The sequence below is a fragment of the Triturus cristatus genome, chromosome 8 (assembly GCF_964204655.1).
Source record: "Triturus cristatus chromosome 8, aTriCri1.1, whole genome shotgun sequence".
In the NCBI taxonomy this organism is placed as follows: Eukaryota; Metazoa; Chordata; class Amphibia; order Caudata; family Salamandridae; genus Triturus; species Triturus cristatus.
The window spans coordinates 718,057,460-718,078,891 of record NC_140591.1 but is presented as its reverse complement, the minus strand read 5'-3'; the positions used below and the strand labels follow the sequence as shown (position 1 = coordinate 718,078,891).

The window sequence follows — 21,432 nt, the reverse complement described above, 5'->3', positions numbered from 1 at the left end:
ATCTGTCATCTCTTTTCGTGTCAATCTTGTTAAAGGTTTTGCAAGTAGTGAAAATCCACTTACCCATTTACGACAGTATCCAACCACTCCCAAAAACATTTGCACTTCCTTTTTAGTTTTAGACATGCTCATATGTCGAATCACTTTTATTCTTTCCGGTGTCACCTTTCTGACTCCTCTCTCTATCTTGTGTCCAAGATATTGAACTTCTTGTTTACAAAACTCTAATTTCTCTGGGGACACCTTCTGTCCTCCTTCTGCCACATGGTTCAGTAAAGCTATTGTGTCAGTGACACAAGCTTCTCTTGTCTTTGATGCCACCAATAGGTCATCAATGTACTGAACCAAGACTGAATTTCCTGGCATAATCAAAGTTTCTAAGCACTTTTTCAAAATCTGATTGAATATCGACAGACTTTCTGTGTACCCATGAGGAACTTGGCACCATGTCATTACACGGTCTCCGAACCGGAAAGCATGAATATATTGGCTATCGGGATGCAGTGGAATTGAAAAGAATGCTTGCCACAGATCAATCACAGTATACCTATGAGCATCCCATGGTATCTGATAAAGGATCACTGCAGGATTTGGTACTACAGGGCACTACTATTTTATTGATTTTCCTCAAATCTTGCACTATTCTATATTTTCCACTAAGCTTTTTAAGTCCGATGATTGGCGAATTACAAGGACTGCTCAATATTTCTTTTAAAATTCCCTGTTAAATCATTTGGTCAATTACTGGGGCAACGCCTGCCTTTACTTCAGGGCTCATTCTGTATTTGTGATTTATTTTGGTATATTGCACCTTCCTTTACCACAATTTTGATGGGGTCTACCTTTGCCATTAGACCAATTTATTTTCCTGTAAAATCCCACACATCTGACCTCACTGTATTTCTTATTTCTTCAGGCAAATCACTTTCAGTAAGAAGTGAAAACATCTCATCCACTTCTGTTCCCTGTTTAGCTAGCATCATTTTGAAAGCTACAGCTTCATCTGGTGTTTGGAAAGCCACACCATCAGGCGTACAAAAGATGGTGCAGTTCATCTTGCACAACAAGTCCCTACCTAATAGGTTTACTGGACTTGAGTCGCATACCACAAATCGATGCATGTCTCTGAAATTTCCAATATTCACTTCTATTGGTTTTGTGATTGAGGTCCTAATCTGCTTATTTGAGACTCCTACAACTTGGATAGTTTCTCCCGAGAGGGGTAGGTTTGGGATTTCTGCTGTTCTTACAGTAGAACGGGTAGCGTGAGTATCCACTAGGAAAGTGATGTTGTTTACTTCAACCTTTCTATCAACAAATGGGCCTGACTGATCTACCGCCAAGGATGCGCACTCCTCCATCCCCCTCAGGCACCGTCATTGCGACATCCCCAATTCACTTGCATCACTTTGCATCCAATATTGCTGAATGATCTGTGTATTCTTAACACTTTCTCCACGGAATCCGGTGTTCACACTGTACCTCTGCACCTGAGCATTCACATTGTTGGGCAAAGGGGCTTGTGGCACCTGTAACTGAGGAGTAACTATCTGTTGCTGTTGATTCACAACCACTCATTCTGCATCTTCGGATTTAAAATTTGATTTACCCCATTATTCTGTTGAATATTTCTACACTCATTCTTCCAATGTCCAAGCTTTCCACACCCATGACAAGGATATTTCTTTTTCTCTTCTTCTCTACTCATGTGTCCCTTTCCCTTGCTTTCATTCGACACTTGACTATTCTGATTCTGTCCATTCATCTGATTATCATTTTGTGAAACCAGAAATTGCTTCTTGGCATTCTGCTATCTTCACTTGTGCCTACATAATTTTCTCTTTTAACTTTTTATGCTTTGCATCAATGTCTTCGCTGCAGTATTTTGCATACTTTAAAATATCATCAATCAGCCTACTTTGCCAACAAAGCATATGCTGCTGAATCATCTGGCTAATTTCTGATCTTAGCCCATAGACAAACTTATTTACAAAATGTCCCATATCTTTATCACCAATGTTCTCAAATCCACTATACTGCTTAAACACCTGTAGCAGCCTTTCATTGTATGCATGCACTGAGTCCTTAGGCTCTTGAGTTGTTATGTCTATTTTAACCCAATCTAGGTCTTTAGGGGAAACATAAACATAACCACCACCTGGAACTTCTCTCATCGGACACATCCTTTCAACCTTTTCTACTTCTTTCAACAGAAATGTAGATACCTCTTTTGTAGCTGCTTCATCTCTTTTCCTTGTCCATCTACTTCTCAATCGATCTACATCTCCCCATTTCTTCAAAAGGTGCATCAATTCCCTTATTTGTAATCTCCTTCCTGATGCATTCAAGCTTTCTAAGTCCTTCTCAGTAGATTCAGATCTATAGGGTTTTTGTAGTACTTTTGACTTTTCTATATCTACCCAAATTCTAATGCCACTTCAGCTATTTTCTCATGTAAGTTCTTTGCCCTCCAAATTATACTTTTACACAGAAACAACAACTCTTCATCTCCTTATGCACCTAGTCTTTCAAGACTTATTGTACGAATGATCATTTCTTCTAAATCCACCCTTAACTTACTTACATCTATAGTTTTTGGTGGGGTTTTCTGTTTTTCTAATCCTTTTGACCATTCCTCCAGATCTTCAGGGGAAAATCCAGCAGAACTTCCTGCCACTGGAGTGACAGTTGACACTCTCCTCCTTGCATCTATGGGTGAAATTCTCTTTAGGGTTTCAGTCACACTCTCAATATTTGGGAGATCCAATAATTAAACATTCGAACCACTTTCACTAGTTTAATCTTCTAACATGACTATCTCCTTTCTAGCACTATTCTGTGGGACTACCACATTTTGCGATTTTGGTGTACCTCGTTTATCACCATACAATGGAATAACAGGACCAATAGTTACTGGTACTATCAGTACTTCCGCATTTAAGCCTAACTGATTTATTTTCTGAATTATCTCTTCTTTGGTTTTGTTCAATGCATCCCTGTCTTTTTCTTGTGATGCTCGAATGACTGTTGGATCTTATAGAACTTGAGGAACTAATGGAGTTCCCATCGTAGGATCACTTGGAGTTGTATCTATAGCACTTTCCTGATAAGGCGGAGGTCTTCCTACTAAAATATCCTCCAACAACTCATCATCAGATTCATCACACCCTATTCCTGCCACACCCAGGTTTTTCGTCTTTTCTTTACATTTGCTTCCTTTTTGATCTTCGGCCATCAATACTGGATACAAACCATTGGTTACTACAGCCCTTCTCCATCTTTTCATTTGATCTCCTCGAGTGTCAAATGGGTATCTGGGTGAAAATCCTCTATTAATTCTCATGCTTCCTCTGTATTTCTCATGCTCAAATGCCTCTACTTCCCATTCTTCCAAAGCCTCATACTGTGTTAACTTAGGATTTTGTTCTAACAAATTCATCCTATTTCTCAAATTCTGAAGATTTCTTACATGAAATGTACCATGTACAGGGAAGGCTAAAACGCCATAATCTTTCGTATACTCCACCCAATTTTCCAACCATATACACATATGATATCCACTTTACATCAACATATAGGAAACCTGCGTATTGGGAGGTGGCATAAGAATTCCCTCCCTAGTTACTATGCACTTGTCCTTCCTAAAAAAATTCTTGATCTTATTAATCAACTTCATTTTCTCGTTCTTTTATCTAATTCACTCGACAAAATCCCCCCCCAAAAAAACGCTTCCGTGTTCTCACGAAGCCTGTTAGCCAAAACTCGTCCAATGCCTGCGTGACTCACACCAACAATCCAATCAGGGCTTACTACGTATTCCCTTCTTTATCTAATACCAGCATGCTACCTGTCTACTGACCAATCAGAGCACCTACTTGTCTGACCAATGCAAGTGCGATCCTTGTGACGTCAGTATTACTCCTTCTATTTATCTTATAACTCTCAATAAAATAATCACAGACTCCGGGTAAGATTCAATTGATTTTATCTAATAACTCAGTCAAAATGAATGCTCATTTGTACAGATTCACAGCGCAAACTCCATCAACTTTCATGGGAGAGAAAATTTGTTTATCAAATACATTCAATTTATAGACACATTCAACAATTAATGCATTAGGAGTAATAGATGAAGAGACAAAAGACATAATAAATCATACATTTGCAATTGATATGCAAATTTAAGACAGAATAATATTTACCAAATGGTGAAACGGAGATAACCAACCCTCTGGCCAAAAGACTGGTGGGGGTCTCCTGACTCAAGAATCAGGTGACAAAGACTATAGGACAGGAGCAGGATAGGATAATACTTACTACACTTCTCTAGAACCCCGACACACCGGAACGCATCCCTCTCTTACACTCTCTCCCTCCTCGATATTCTTCCGCAAATCTTCAATCTAATCAAGCTCTCTCTCAGGAATGAATCTTCCCAGTCTGTTCTCTTCTTTTCAGCAGCAGCTCTCGCCCACACCTCACTCAGCATCGACGTCAACCCTTTCTTAACTTAAGTCACTCTAGTTATACTCTTTAATTATGCATGTCCCACCCTCAAAAGTTGCAAATATCAATGAATCATGGACTGTGATTGGGCAGGGGCAGGGGAGTTGTCATCACCTCATTCTGTCATGTTTAATTTCTTAACTAATTCTTTGTTTAGCAAAACCCTTCCCCTTTAGCTCATTTATTATTCTGCCTTATTATTTTCCCATGCCTCTGATGTATCAATTTAAACAATTTTTCAATAGGAATCTACAGTCGATGAATGTGTTCCCACAACGACTTGTCCTTGGCTCTTGGCAGCCTGTCAACGATCCCGTCAGCGGGTCACAATTTTATCACACCGCGCATGTCCCAACTGATGTACATCTTCACCGCCATCTTTTTCATTGGCGTAGCACATTAAGCCCAAACATACACTATTAATAAAAGAAACATAAACAGATGTTAATTTCTTAGATATGTGATTGTCACTGTTCAGCAGCCACTTCTACTCTATCCCATGTTAAATTCTCTTTCTTTAAGCAAAAGCATTAGCAGCAACGTCTTCTTTTGAAGTTCAGGCAAGCATATGCCAAGCACGCGGTGCCTCAAGACCTAAGGTTAGTAATCTTTGTGCATAAGTGGCCAGCACTAGTAAACTCCTCTTAGCAGCAACTGGGAGTTTATTTTTTTCCCCCAGACTCCGTATTACAAGTGGAATGCGCAGTAAAAAAAACGTTGTGACCTCCGCAAACATAGCGGAGGTCACCACCCACACTTGATTTCTGCATACCAAAGTGTTGTTTTTGCCCTAGCCCCTGGTGAAGGCTCAGAAGCTAAGAAGGGGCTGCAGAGGGGAATTCTGCGAAGAGGAGATTCAGCAAGGCCAACAGCAACATTAACCAATCCCGCCCTGTTTGTTCTAATTTATGTATTCATTAATCAGTTTGTAGAACTCATGAGTGGCTGAAACTCATCCGCACACTAAAAGTAGAAGAACATTTTCATAGAGGAAAAAAAACTCTAAGAAAATAGGGTTTAAAAGGTGTGAAAATATGCTTGTCAGTCAGAAAGTCGAGAATGTTTATTCGGAAAATGCATCCATAAAACACGCAATACATAAAACAGTGTGACAGCACGTTGATGAAAGCATTAATGCAATAAATAATATCGTTAAAATACAGCACAAATTCGCCTAGTGCAGCAAAAGCTCATACAAACTCCACAATCTCAAATCTGTATGTGCCACTGTTTTTCTATTCTTTAAGTCCTATGTATGGTATGACTGTGGTTTAGGACGAAATAAGAAGAAATTGAGAGATTTGGGAAAAATATTGACTGCCACCTCAATTGCTTATTATACATTTCATTAAGGCCAAGTCTTAAAATATTCAAGATAAAGCACACTTGTTGTCATCAGTCCACACTTTGGAGGCTGCAACTTCCCAAATCTACTAGATGCACAATATATTGACCTGCGGATGTGTAACATCTGTGCTCATACACGTTACTGACTGTTCATTGCATGTTTTACAGGACTGTCATCTCTGAGCGCTTGTTCTCTATATGCACACAAGACTACATCTGAATATTTTGATCCAAGTTTTATTGCAGCAAAGTAAGTTTTATTATCTTGTCTCTCTTTTAATTTACAATCAAAGCAAAATTAAAAATCGAAATAAAGTGGTTGTTAAAGTTAGATACTTCTTCAATTTAACAGCCTCTTGGTCTGCAGTGGTAGCAGAGATCAAAAGTGTGGATTTTTCTCCTGGGCGCCAAACAACAAACTTGTTTGATGTACCCAACACTTTGATATTGATATGATGCATGTTTTTTCTACACCTACGTCACTGTATCAGTAGGCATATATTCATAATAATTCTCCTAGTTTACTTGCCAACATGCATGGGACATTCAGTAGGCATAGATTATGTTCATATTAATTCTCATAGTTTACTTGCTAACATGCATGGGACATTTTGTAATATTATAGCATTCACAAGCTGTCCGCCTATGTTGTGCCTCAGTGAGTGTGAAAACATAACCATCACACATTAGATGCAAAATCATCTCTTGGTGCTGTCTATGAAATGCAAGAGCCAGGCTCTGCCTTTAGACTGAGGGCTCTGAAGTCAGGTGACACATATAGGCTTGGAAATCGTAAGAGAATGATAGAATGTGAGGGCGGGAGATTTTCTTAATATGTCCTACACTCAACCCTTTCTTCTCTTTTGAAATATGCTAAATGTATGCTAAGTAATGGTAAGGATGTGTAACAAATTGTATATTTTAATGTGAGGTAATAAGTTATTGCTTTAAACAAAAGGTTCTGGGATCATTTACTACATCTTAGACACATATAATAAACTGCAGCATTTATTGAGTTTGACCCCTTATCTTAATGTTCAGTTAAGGTGGTTTTATCAAGTGACAGCACCTGCTACTAACAACTAATGTTTTATAATCACTTCTACACTCTTTGGGAAATCTACATTGATTAAGCGCATCATCTAATGAATATGCCTGCATGGTGGTGGAGAGGTTTGAAAGTCCTCAACAACCCTAGTGGACCCTGAGGCATAATTCAAGACAATTGCTTAGATGGATGTTAGGTATGGTCTCAAGGCCCAAACCACTGCACTAATACTGGGAAATCTACAGTGTCCAAGTATAAGACCCCTTAAACACACCTTTGTAGGTTTTTCATGAAAGCTGCAAGACCAAATCCCCATACAGATTCCACCAGATGGAAATGAGTAGCTTAGCAGATGACTCAGTCAACATATGTGCTTTGAGATAGAGAAGCCCACAAGTCCTGACACACCGATAGGCCTTCCACACTAGAGAGAACAACGACGCACAGACAGAACTCTGCACCATGAGACACCACCAACCTAGAGTCTGTGAAAATGGCAAGTGTACCCTTTAAGAGAAATCTTTGACGTGATGGGCCTGAGTTAGGAAAAAAGTTATGCCTACACATGTACACACATCCCTACATATGCCAGTAGTTGTGACATAAAGGGCCTGAGTCAGGAAAAAAGTAATGCCTACACACGTACACTCATTCCTACATATGCCCGCAGATGTGTGCCGTTTGAGAATTTAGATATATTCCCAGTAGCATGTCTGGAAAGCTGTGCCCAACTCAGCTTTACAAGAGCCAGGAAAGTCACATGATATTTTTAAAGAATGGTAGTTGCACAAGGCAAAATTGTGCGCATATTGCAAATGAGCAATGAGAGACATCAGTGCCTATGTGGAATGTGACATTTGTCTTCAATTTTTCTCCAAGGGAAAAACATTTCATGAAGTGGAGAATCTCTTTACTCTACACCCTGAAGAAGTTTGGAGATGCTTGGAAACAAAGAGCTGGGAGTGTGAAGACCAGTCCTGGAGAGTAGAGAGATCCTTTGTAACCTAAGAAAGGAGAAGGGTGATAGGTCCTTGTAGGAAAGTCAGGAGCAGCTCCTCCATTGGAGTGGAGGAGTGTTGCCCCACTTAAGTACCTCTCAAAGCCCCTGAGATTAAAAATAAAATGGCAATTCATTACCATTTTATTTTTCATCCACCCGTCCTGAACAGAGCGTCAGTATGGGGCGGGGACTGCTGAGTGGCAGCAGGGAGGAGTGGTGGGCATAGGGCTGCTTTTGCACTGTTTAAAGTGCGCATCTCCCTTTGGCTGGCTGTCTTGCGCCAGCCACACATGCGCACTTTAAACCTCTCAACCTAGCTATCTTAAGACAGCTAGGTTGAGAGAAAGTGCAGGCATTCAGATCCCTCTGGAGCGTCGACAGAGGCCGCTCCAACCAATCTGGGCACTGCTCGCATGCTGGTTAACAGCAAGTGAGAAGGCCACGATTGGTTGAGGGAGTTTTCTGGGCCTGCCCTGCAGTCCATGTGGAAGAGGTCGGAGTGAGAGGAGGACGTCGTCAAAATCCGGTAAGTGTTTTTCATCTTCTTTTCTTTTCTTTTCCCTTTCCCCCTCCCTCAGTAGATGCCAGCCACCACTGAGGAAAGTGCCCCTGTATGCATGGTTAATCCCCATTTTCTGCCCAACAACTGATCCAACCTGACTTGATGTGCCCTGGGAAACAGCCAATCAGGTTTCCAGGGCCTGTGTTCTTTCCTAATACTGTACCTTTGCACCCACAATTAGCACATCTCTGGCCACAGGTAAACCCTGTGTAAAAGGTACCATGGGTACCAAGGGCACCGTGACCATAAAAGGCCTCTAAAGGCTATAGCACCTATTGTGCCACCCTTTGAGGCCCTGTACCTTAACACCACACACTGCCATTGCAGGCTGCGTGTGTTGGTGTAGAGAAAAGTGAAGAGCTGACATGGTACACATCCCTGTACCCTGAGCTTTAAGAGTCAGAGTAAACCCTATGATGAAGCGGGACACCAATATATCGTGAGGGTTACATATAAAAAATTGTTATTTATTTCCCACTCCTAGTGGGGTGGAGTCTAGGTGCGGCAAGCACTTCCTCTCATTGCTCCCCGTGCCGTGAGGCTCAGAAGGACACTCTATATGTATCGTTATTGAAAGTTTGTAGATGTTCTGTTTCCCTTCCCTCTTTAAAAAGGGATTTACTCTAGGCATTAGGAATTGCAAATCTCAGACCATTCCAGGGTGGGAAATGGCCATAGAGGAGCTTGTGAATGCTCACAAATTGACGTTTGTGACCATCCATAAACTCACAAGGCTAACTACATTGTTTAATGCTCGATTCACACTTTTTGTTGAGAGAGTAAATTAATGTCCATCAGTTTTCTTAGCATATGTAAATCCGGCCACTTTTGGCCGTAAAGAGTTGTTTATGGCAAAAAAATCCCTTTGGGAATTGACCCAGCGTCTTTCTGTGTTGGTTGCTGTTTATTACACTGGTTTGCAGCCTTAATGTCGACCACGGGATTTAACCCTCTCAGGCTTGACACCTTTTTATTCTGCTGAGGATGATGAAATTCAGATATAGAACAGTCGCTAGGTTGCTGGCATTAGAATCATGATCATTGAATTCAAATTTTGGACTCGCTACTTGACTTAGGGGCATACGTATCATCATCTCCATTTGCGATTCTCAAATAGCGATTTTTTGAGAATCGCTATTTGAGAATTGCAAAACGGGATGTATTTAAAAAATCGCACAAATTTTGCGATTTCTTAAAATTCCTTAATTGCGATTAGCAAATTGCGAAATCGCAATTAAGGAATACCTTCCCATTCATTCCTATGGGCCAGGAGGCCCATAGCAATGAATGGGAAGTCCTTCTCAATTTGCGAATCGCTATTTGCTAATCGCAAATTGAGAATATTTTCAAAGGTGCAAGGGTGTCATGATGACACCCTGATGCACCCCTGAAATCAGCATGTGTGCACATATGGCGCACATACATGCCCTAAGGGCATGTATGTGCACCACATGGCACTTTGAAATATGCAAAAAAGTGCATATTTCAAAGAAATCGCAACTTACCACCAACTTGAAGTTGGTGGTAATTTGCGATTTCTTAAAGAGAAATCGCACAACTTGGGTGTGTGTTACATTGCATTTAAGAAATCGCAATTTGCGATTTCTTAAATGCTTACGCAAACTTAAGAAATCGCAAATTTAGCGATTCCTTAAGATTGCGAGACTGAAATGCCTCATACATCTCCTTTTGCGATTTTGTATTCGCAAACGCTGTTTTTTTGCGATTCGCAGCGTTTGCGAATACAAAATCCTTTGATACATATGCCCCTTATTTGTGTGTTCCTTGGAAAGGTTTCAGGTTCTTTATGTGCTGAAAATGTGAGTTTGTTCAAACAGGCCAATAGCCATTGCTCAGAGGCATGTGAAATATATCCATTTGCAATAACACATTAAAGCTTTTGCTATCTTTAACAACGCCCCTTTATTAAATATAAAGAGATGATTCGGTTTGTGGGGTGAACTTTGTAAACGGTCGGTACAATACACACACTACTACAGCCTCATTAATGAGGAACATTTGCCACCTCCTATTGAAACATGTCAATCTTGTCATAGAAAAGTCAAATTTCTCACTGAATGTCAAATTCAAAATCCTGTGGCCCCTCGAATAGCATGTGCTTATGCAGGCAAACCTATCCACTTTGCTAATTAGGGTGTTCTACCTCAGTGAGAGGTCTCATTTCGATTTTTTCACGGGGCCATGTGAAAAGGTCTGATTCACAAAACTCTCTTGGAAAAATCAGAAATTTTCCTGTGAAAGTTTAAGCCCAAGTTTAGGAGTAAATTTCCGTTTTTTTCCAGAATCCACAAAGAATTCCAAGAGTACTAATTGGAAGCACAGATTGTCGCCAATTAACACGACTACTCAATTTCACTTCTATTTAGGCACTCCCGGAAATGTGCAGTAATTTTGCACACACAAATGCAGCCGCGGTCCGTGCAGGTAACAGCGGTGGGGCCATGTAAGGGGGGATTTCAAAGGACGATGTCGAGGGAAAGTAATTATTTATTTGATTTTTCCTCTGCATCGTCCCTCGAAATCCCCCCTTAGCTGGCCCCACGGCTGTTACCTGCACGGACCGGACTATGGACAAATGTATTATCGGTTGGGTCGCAAAGTGTTAGTGCTTTTGCACACTGCTTTGAAGCTTAACCTATAGTTTGCAGTGTGAAGGGTGTACTACTCCGGTGCAATGTAAAATTAACGTTCAGTAGAATTCACAGAATTACTAATAGTATTAAGGGGCTAGGCCCAAAACGATGGTTGCAGAGCTCTGATTCATTCCATTGCCACTCCATAGGAGGAGTGGAGTGGAGTCCCATGTTCATGTTCCATCCACCTTTCGATTCACAAGGGTACGCAAATTGTACTTTGCAAGTTGGAAAATCATTTCCAACTAGCAAAGGTCCTTTGGTACATTGTGACTGTGTTCTGCTCTATCGAAGTCTGTGATTGTGGGAAAGGAAGGCTTTGTGACAATAAAACATTATTTACACTGGGCTCTAATTTACCTAATCGGAATTTGCTTTAGGGTCTGCATTTTAAAAGACTACTTCATTTACTAATATTAGTTGTTGTTATGTTTCCTGCTTGTTGATAAAACAGAATTTCTATTTAAGATCTCATTGCAATTGCTGATTTAGATTCCGATCCCTATGCTAACAAGAGATAGCACACTGATAGGAATTAGGAGTTGTGTAATAATGGGGCATATTTACAAGAGAATGGCGGAACGCGGTGTTAAGCCAAAATTGCTTACGCCGTGCCCCGCCATTATGAAAATGCAGGGATGCACCGTATTTACATTGATATGGCGCACACCCACATAATCCCTAGCACTGGCACTAAATTTAGCTGCCTAACACCAACGCAGCCACCCTTGCTCCTGCGTTGAGGGAATTATTGTTTAAGTGCAGGAAGGTGCTCCTTCCTGCACATAAACAATTACTAATGTTTATTTGTAACTCCTATGTGTGATGCATTGTGCAACACACATAGGAGTTGCAAATCGTCATTTTCTTAATGATTGTTTATGTGTAGGAAGAGGCACCTTCCTTCACATAAACTAATTCATTGCGATTTGCTGTTTCTATGTGTGCTGCACAATGCAGCACACATAGAAATAGCAAAAATGAGGAGAAATGAATAATTTCTCCTTGTTTGGCCATGTTAAGACCAGGTTTTTTTTGGTCCTAATTTTGGCACTACCTATATTTATGCCACCCTTGTAAATAGGGGGCAGCTTCAAAAAGCAATGGGTGTTGCGCTGGAACGCCCACCACAACACCCATTGACCGCTCCTTTCGAACTAACTAGTGCTGCGTGAAAGGGACCCTTATACACAAGGCGGCGCTAAGCCACATTAAGTGGCTTAATGCCACCTTGTAAATAAGGCAGAGGGTTTATCGCCACAGGAACGTCATAAAAAGTGATGTTCCTGTGGCGATAAACTCTTGTAAATATGCCTCAAAGTGTGTTAATTATTGCACCCTTATAGTTTTTCTCTCAATAGATTCTGGCAAGTCAAACCTGCCGAAATGTATCGGGGAAAATGACCGTAAAAAAGGCAAATCATACAGAATTCGGTGTGTTACATACCAATTCTATATGTCATGCTCCATTTGCAAGTTAAAAACTTGAAAATTGGAAAAGGAGGTATTTACCACACGCATTAAATATCTCACCTCGGGATAATGGTATTGGTAAATACTTCCTGTTCCAGAGTTTGCAGAACATGGAGTTGTCCAACCTTGTCAAGGACCACACTTAGCCAAGGACCTTATAGTTCTGTATATCTTTGATGCAGCCAGTCTAAGATACATTTTGGGGAAATTTACTGGTAGGTCTTTTTGTTTTTTTCATGGGTACACAGGTATTGACAAGCATTTTAACCACTAATATGTTGAGTAACAGACAACTAACTTCACTCCAGCCATTCAGAATGTGCCCAAAGAAAGAGCCCAGCGCCAGTGCTGACAAATACCTGGGTTGCCAACAACCAATGCTGCCAAGTTCTGAGTCCACCTCACTGTTTTCTTCAACCACCCTTCACTTGATGTCTCTTTTTGTCAATTTTCCTGATTACTTTTCATCTCTGCTTTCTCCCTTTGTCGCTCTTTCCCTGTCTTCCGCTTCCTGCTTCTTTTTAAATTTTTTACCTTGCTATAAGTCAAAGTCTACAAAATAAGTCCCTGTTACCAAAAATGAATGCCAGTGCTCACCACCAGCAACAATGGGTACAAATGAGGCTCTGTGTTGGCATCGCTCATCCTGACTTACCCCTAGGGAATAGAAGGACACAGTCTGAAGAGACATCATTAGATTAGGAGGTGATTCCCAAATCCCTATACCATAACAACAGGAATTAAAGGCATGTATTTTGACATTGTATTGTAATAAACCCCGCCAAATAGGAGAAAAATATATATTTTTTAAACTAGACTTGGATCCTTGGCAAACTTAGAAAAACATGAAAACTTAAAAGGACATTCATTGTGATCACAACTAGCAGTCAGAAACGGTATAGATGCAATTTATTAAGAGTAGAAGACTGCAACAGTACAGCACAACAAAAAGAAATCATTGACTTGTCAAAATATTTCTAGAGACAAGAAGCATAACATCAGTAATAGTTTTCGTCAAGGCATTGTAGGAAAGTGCCCCTTTTTTCATGGTTGCCGCCAACTTTTTGCCTGATACTTGATACATGTCGACTTGATGTGCCCTGGGACCCTGCCAATCAGGTTCCCAGGGTCTTGTACTTTCCCTAAAACTGTACCTTTGTATCCGCAATTGACACATCTCTGGCCACAGTTAAGGCCTTTGTAAAATGTACTGTGACCGGGAAAGGCCTCTAAAGGCTGCAGTACCTATTGTACCACCCTTGGAGACCCTGCACCTTAACACCCACACACTGCCATTGCAGGCTGCTTGTTTTGGTGCAGAGAAAAGTGAAGAGTCCACATGACACACATCCCTGTGTGCCACGCATGCAACCCACTGCCTGGGGCCTAGGTAAGTTGCCCTTCTAGCAGGGTGCACTAGCCCACAGGTGTGGGTACAGTTGCAAGAGCGCTGTACCCCTACAGTGTCTAAGTCTATTCTTAGACATTGTGGGCTTCCTTTATGAAAACTGTTGCATCACTGTGACAAAAGAGGGATGCAAAATTTTTCACTGCCCCTTCCTTGCGACATAATGGATGCGCCGTATTTATTGTACCATGCTCCATGTCGCTAGGACAGGCAGGTACATTAGTAATCCTGACGTATCTGTCAGTGCAAAAGTCACACATTGCTAGAGTTGTGTCGCAACTCCAGCAATGTGTGGGGGAGGCCTATCTTCAATGCACTGCGCCACCCTTATGCCTGCCATGAAGCAGGTGTAAGGTTTTTGATGCAATGGTGTCCTAGAAGTGGTGATTTCAATGCGCCACTTCTATGAGGCTTTGATGTGGGGTAATGCCCACCCTGCAACCATTATACCTGAATCAGGTATAAAGTGGCGCAGGACTTTAAAAGGTGAAGCATCTGCCAAGATGCGTCAACTTGCAAATATGGTTCAACGTGCACAAAAAGTGATGCAACGGAAGCATAAAAGTGTTGCAGGCCTTTATAAATAAGGCCCTGCAAGTGTAGTAAAGGCATAAGAAGTATATGGTCTGGTAGTTGGTCATTACGAACTCCATAGCTCTGTAATGGCTTTACTGAAACCTGGGAAGTTTGATAGAAAACTTCTCAGCACATTAAACCCACACTGATGCCAGTGTGGGATTTAATGTTAAATGCACTCATAGGATATCTTAGAGATGCCCCCCTGAAAAAAGGACCAGCCCTTGTGTGGTTCCTAAATGGCTGCCCACCATTTGCCACCACCAGACAGGTTTCAGGACCCCTGGGTAGAGAGCCTCCGCTCTCTGGGTCCAGAAAACAAGCCCATCCTGGGCAGAGGTGTCATGCCTCCTCCCCAGGATGGACTGGTTCAACGAAGAGGAAGCTTCAAAGCCCTGCTGCCTATGTAAGCTGTCCCTGCCCTTTGCTGCCCCCAGCAACTGGCTCCCACCAGTACTGACCCCCACTTTGGGAGGGAGAATCGGCAGGAAAACCAAGTTGTGCCCACCTTTGCCAACCTACACCTCTCCCAACCCCACCCCTCAGGTGGGGGTGGCGAGATGAAGCACACATCTCTATTCCCTCCATCTTGAAGATGAGAGGACCCACCCAATTAGAGAGGGACTCATGACCCCCTTCTACTGGAGGGTGGCATAATAGGGGATATACTCATCCCAGGGAAGTGACCTATTGGTCCTGACCTGCACATCCCTGTAATGCCCCTAAATGTAGTATTTAGGGGCGACCATGAACCTTGCCTCCTCAGATTCGAAAAAGAAAGAAGAAGGACTGAAGAGCTGTGCTGAACCAGGAAGAAGAGGACACCAACTGCTTAGGCCCCAGCCCTACCGATCTGTCCCAACTCCGACCTACCTACAGCGGAAACCCTGGGGTGTCCAGCAGCCATTCAGAACCTGGAGGAAACGTGCCCTACAATCATCTGAAAGACTCTGTCACCCGTGACCACCGGATTTGCTCAACAAAGACTCCAACACAGAACCAGGATCAAGGCAACTCCATAGTTCTGCACCGCTCTGCACCTGACGCTCACGGCCTGAGTTCGAGTGGCCCAACCCCACAAGGAGGTCACCCCAGCGAACCTGACCTAGGATCTGGTGATCCCTGACCTACTTCGAGCATTAATCTGACGCCTGCAGGCTCAACCTCAAGGGTATCCCCAACTATGACCGGAACTGGTAAGAAGATCCGACGCCTAAAGACACCTCAGCACCCGATGCCCCACAGCATTGGGTGGCCCAACTAATGATGTCCAGGCAGATCCCAAGAACCCAACTCACCTCTCCTGCCTGTGGGCACCTACAGTAAACCTCCTTGCCCGAGCATGTAGCATTTTCTTCAAACCTGAGATCACCATTGCAAACCACAGGGCTTCCGACATCGTCTTTGCAGTCTGTATCAGGCCGCCTCTGTGCCAATGGTGGTGCAGCTCCTGTGCTGATTGTTGGCCCCTGCAGTGCTGAACCTAATCCCAGTAACTTTGTTCCCTTACCCAAGTGGCCTGCTCGTTACCAGTCCCTGACCGAAGGCCCCTTTCACCCCATTGGCTAACATTGGGCTGATGCACTCTGCACCCGGCTGCCTCAGTGCCTCTGGTTGTACAATTTGAGTGCCTAACTGAACCTTGGGGAACCTTGATTCTAACCCCCAAAAACTATTCTCGCAGGTCGTTTACTTACCTGCAAACCGATAATCCTCCTTTCCAAAAGAAACCAGTGTTAATGAGTTTTGTTTCTAAAATGTTCTGTTGAACTGTTTTTGTATGAAAAAAGAGTAACTGTGCTTTAAATCAAAAAGTGTCTTACTTACCTTTGTATTATAGGATCCACGGTGTGATATCTAGGCATATCACCCCGAGAAGTCGACGTAATCCAAAAGTAACGCAAAAAACATCAAAGCAACTTCTATGTATTCTAAACTGTTTTAAAAGCAAATACAAACCTGTAGCAATTAAAATTCTATTTACAACTGCATTTCCCTGTCAGGATTTGCACTTGAAAGTACATTTTACCTACCTGTGCCAAGTTCTGCTTGGTTCTAGAAATAAAACATAAGTATACCTTTTTTAAACTTATCTAATTGGACTGGATTCTGTCTCTGAGTGTGTGTAATCAGTCCGTGATTGAGTGAATACAATAAATGCTTAACACACCCTCCTGATAATCCTAACTGCTCATCCACACACCCACAAAGAGAGCTGTTAGTGATTTTCTAATTTAGCCTTTGCTATGCCTCTGGAGATCCACTGGACTCTGTGCACACTACCTTACTTTGGTACAGTATTTACAGAGCCAGCTTCCTACAGGCATGCATTGATAAAAATTCAGGACATTGCTGTGGGTGCTGCAAGCTAGGCACTATTGGAAATAGCAACTTTAGATAAGGATTTTCAAGGGGCATCCAGAGTGCTGAAAATGCAAATGTAACTGTAATTGTATTTATATAGCTCTTACTACCCCTGATGAGGCATTAAAGCGCTTTTTGGTGTGTAGCACGCTACTCCTAAAACCAAAAAGGATTAGTGGTGAATTAGTACAGGGAATTATGAATTAATTTGAATGGGGGACATGTGAGTCTGTCAGTTGGATTGAAAAGGATAATGGAGGGATAGAACAGGGCAAAGTCTATAATGTGTTTAGTTGGATTGAAAAATATAATGGAGGGATAGTTGAGGAACGAGTCTAGAAAGTGTTTATTGGGAGATCATAGTAGTAAGAGTAGGTTTGGGATGGATAAAGGAGAGATGGAGGAGGGAAGATTCTCTAGAAATGGATTACAGAGTTCATTGTAGCAAAATTATTTTTGGGATGAGTCTAAGGATGGATACACAAGGAAATAATTTAGAGAAGGGTATTTTGGAGATCATAGTAGTAGAATGAGGTTTGGGATGAGTCAGAGAGTGGAGATAGAGGATATATTGAGAGAGGTGTAGGGTGAAGCATAGGGTAGTGTGTTGGAGAGACGACGATTTCTTTATAGCAGGAGTAAAGTAATACATATATATACACATAGGTACATAGAGGGTGTACATATATAAGGAAGGTAACATTTTAGTATTTAATAAACTCAGGCTTTCAAGTGTTGCTGTATTTTAAGCAAATTTATTTGTGAATTTTTTATTTCAACATTTTAATAGTGGCGCAAATGTAGATAAAATAGTTATGATAATATTTACATACTGTGACAAATAAATAAATGGAGAACAATAAGTATTGAATCAAGTAATTTATATGATATTATGCAGTGACCTATATACATGTTAATAATAGAAAAATCTATATGTAAATGTAAATGTAAATGTAAATGTAAATGTTGTATACTTGTAAAGCGCACAGCTGCCCCAGCAACGGGGCGTCCCGGCGCTGTATACCGCTGGGGAACCCATCCTGGCTTTCCCTGTGAGATGGTCCCTACTGGGCATCTCCAAGGTGAAGACAAGCATCCCCGGCGCTGATGGGGCCGTAAGTGGAGATTAAGCAAGCTATTGCCCAGAGTTGCTGAGTGGGATCCATGATTAGAGTAGGCACCGAGGCGAGAATTACCGAGTCCGCTGACCTTGGCCCAAGATTTAAATTTAAATTTAACCATATGTAATATGCACATTTGTTAAGCAGACCTAAAGAATACCTATACATTTAAAACATATTAATTATACTTTTTTATGCAAAGAAATACACATATCTAGATACATACATATAATCAAATTAAATGTTTATACACAGGGATATGCTGTACATCTGTGTTTGATTATGATGGTTATGTAGGAAACAGCCAACTCTTGAGTAGGCTTCATATATAGTTATCTGTGGATCTTATGCTTGGAGGTAATAAGTGCCATAGCTTGGCTGCTTGGGCAGAGAAGAGTGTGCTACCTATGTTTTTTTTCTTGTATGGTGGGATTTTGTGGCAAGGTGCTAATCTGGAGCTGATGTTCCTTTGTTGAATGCATTTGGTGATTTTATTCCTGATGAAAAGTGGTCATGTTCCACATGCATTGCTTTGTGCCTTTATGGTAATTTTTGCAGCAGTATACATTATGCAAAAATCTGTTTTCACAGATACTGTTCTAACACGGTGTGTTCATTTTCTTTTTGCAGGTATGAGTTAGGAACCGCATTGTTTGTTGGATGGGCAGGAGCTACGCTTTGCTTGGTGGGCGGAAGTATTTTCTGCTGTTCAATTGCAGAAATCAGCAAACGCCCCAGGTATTATATTTTAGCAGTTACATAGCTCTGCATAGCCCTATGTGGGTGCGCCAAAGCACAGTAAGGGATTGGCAGCTCGCTACACCACGGCAGAATGAATGGTTGGCAGATATGTGATCCTATGTGGGAAGCTTTTGGTGTTATGTGCATTTTGTCTTGGTGCACAGTGCCTGGCTGTGTGATGTAGAAGGAAGTATGAGAAATAAATGCAAAGGGAGACAGTCAAGATGGATGAAAGAAGGAGGATTATGCCTAGATAGTCTGCATTTAGGTAGTACAGTTTGGGGGTTGAGGGACTAAAACATATAGGCAGCTACACAGCACCACATAGCCAGAGGGGATGCAGGGGTGCAGTGCGCTTCTTCACCCAAAAATAATCTGAGAAAGCATGTAATCCATACAGCAACCTGGTCAAGGTCTCAGCTGAGTAAAATGATGCCAGAGGGGCAGGAATGGAAGCAGGTGACATGACTAGTAGCTATGCAACCTCATTTTTAAGGAAGGGGCTTCTTACTGCTGTACAAATACTCCTTGTAAGGAAAGTAGCAGAATAGCAATCAAAGTTTGCAACCTGAGCAGACATTTTGCAATCTTTAAACTTTAAAGACCCAGATTTCACCTACTCTTGCTTGCTAAAGACTTCCAAATTTTGAGCAGGGGTTTGCTCCGCAAGACCATCTTATTGTTCCAAAGGTGGAGGAGCACCAGTCGGTCAAGTCCTAATCAGGTAATAGCTCAGTCTGGTACCTACAAATATGAGTGTGAAAAAATAGTCTGGTAAATACACCCCTGTTAGCCTTCTGACCTCACCCCTCAATGCAAGCCTACTATGTTTTCTTAGATTCTTGAGATACCTGCTATTTCTAGTTTTAATGAAAAAGCAACCTCTGACCCTTTTAAAATGTCCTCCTAGACAACTTCCACTTTTTTGTGGTATAATTTTTATTGGCATATTGGCATACAATATAGAATGGTTCAACCCCATTGTAATGCATCAACAACAACACATAACCCCCTCCTCCCACTCCCCATTCCTCTACCACAGGAGTTGCATACGATCATTCATTGAGTAGAAAACAGGGTGCAAGTGAAGAAATTGAATGAATGTTTTTTGCACAGTTACTTAAAACCATTTGCAGTATAACCAAAGCCTTAAAATCAGAGCGTTAAAAAGAATTCATTTGAGATGCTAACCAAATTCATTTCAGGAAAAATACAATTTAAGTTAAAAAGCAAATTGTTATATATAAAGCATTATGACGGAAGTTATTGTGTCATTTTTAAAATGTGCCTTAATCCATCCGCAGCAAGTCTATTTTCTCGCGGTTGCCGAGATCTTGATCTTCGACAAGTCTGGAATGCACCTCATCCATGTAACTCCCGATTCTAGCCAAGTCAGTCGGTAGAATACAAGAAACTAGAGCCAAGACTGCTTCTTTCACTGTCCGAACTCCTTTGCGTAGCCATATAGGATTTAAAAACTTCTGGCGCGACTGTAACAGGCCGGGGCAGCAGCACATCAGGTGTAGCAGTGATTCTGTTTTGAAATTGCAGATTCTACAGCTGATTTAATGACATAGGGATTTCCACCCGGGATTTAGTTCTTTAATTGGGAGGGGCATTAGTCTGGCCCACTGAATGTTTTTTAGGGCCTTCCTCCCCAAAGCTTGGTGAAGGTAAGGCTGGGTTTTGTGCTCTATATATGTTGCAATCAGCCCAGATTGACCTCCTCCAGTTTCTAAATGTGCCAAGTCAATTTTTCGTGACAATTTAATAGCATTGTTTATTGATTGCATTTTTGATGGCCGGGTAGTTTATGTCCTCTTGACCCCAGTTCTGTGCATATAGGCTTGCCATGGGTTAGTTAGCCATCCGTAGATTGATTTAAGCATGCACTTTTAGCTGCCATCCGGAGCTTTAAGTACTTGGTAGTAGTATTTTGCATGCACACCCAAACATTCTTTGTTCTGTTGCACCAGGCCGAACTCCAGGCGAATCCAGCTATTGCGAGGGTATTTTGGTAGCTTAAATATGCGTTTATACGCCTGGCATTGCGCCTTTTCCTTCATTGTGTCTGTTTTGCCTGGGAATGCCTGCTGTGCATACCCCGCATTGCCCTTATTTTAGATTGTAACACCTTTCTGATTGGGATGGTCATTGGACTTAGCATTTTCTCATGTAATTTGCACAGGGCGTAGATTGTTGACTGTACTTTAGATTTCATTTTGTGTAGATGCAGAGTTGCTGTACCTGAGTCACTCAATTAGCACCCAAAATAATTATAAGATTTCGAAACAGAGATTATCTCTTTACCCACGTGCCATTTAAGGAATGCTTTTTTTAGTGCAACGCCCATAGATTATTATTTTGGTTTTATCAGAATTTATTTATCTCGTTGTAAGTGTTTAAAGCATCTACTCCCCTTTGAAGCCCAATTTTAGTATGATCCATCACCACTAGATCATCCACATATTGTAAAATTTGGAGTTTATTAGCTCCGAGTTTGGGGACTGCAAGGTTGGCATTATGGAGCATCTTGCCCAGGTCTGCTGTATATAAGTTGAAATGCAAAAACAACAATTGATGGACAGAATGCAGAACAATGTCATACATTCACCCCAGTACAGTGATCTGG

The 21,432-nt window shown here is 41.6% G+C and overlaps 1 protein-coding gene across 2 annotated transcripts in view; it reads left to right on the top strand.

The window, feature by feature from the left end:
• CLDN10 (claudin 10) overlaps positions 1 to 21,432 on the top strand; it is a 410,839-nt gene that overhangs the window by 243,636 nt on the left and 145,771 nt on the right. The window contains exons 3-4 of one of the 2 annotated variants that reach the window (XM_085620447.1): positions 6,022 to 6,103; positions 18,690 to 18,797. In XM_085620447.1, coding sequence (XP_085476573.1) covers positions 6,022 to 6,103; positions 18,690 to 18,797 — 190 coding nt within the window. The remainder of the gene's footprint in view (positions 1 to 6,021; positions 6,104 to 18,689; positions 18,798 to 21,432) is intronic. The other variant, XM_085620448.1, reaches the window with a different exon arrangement.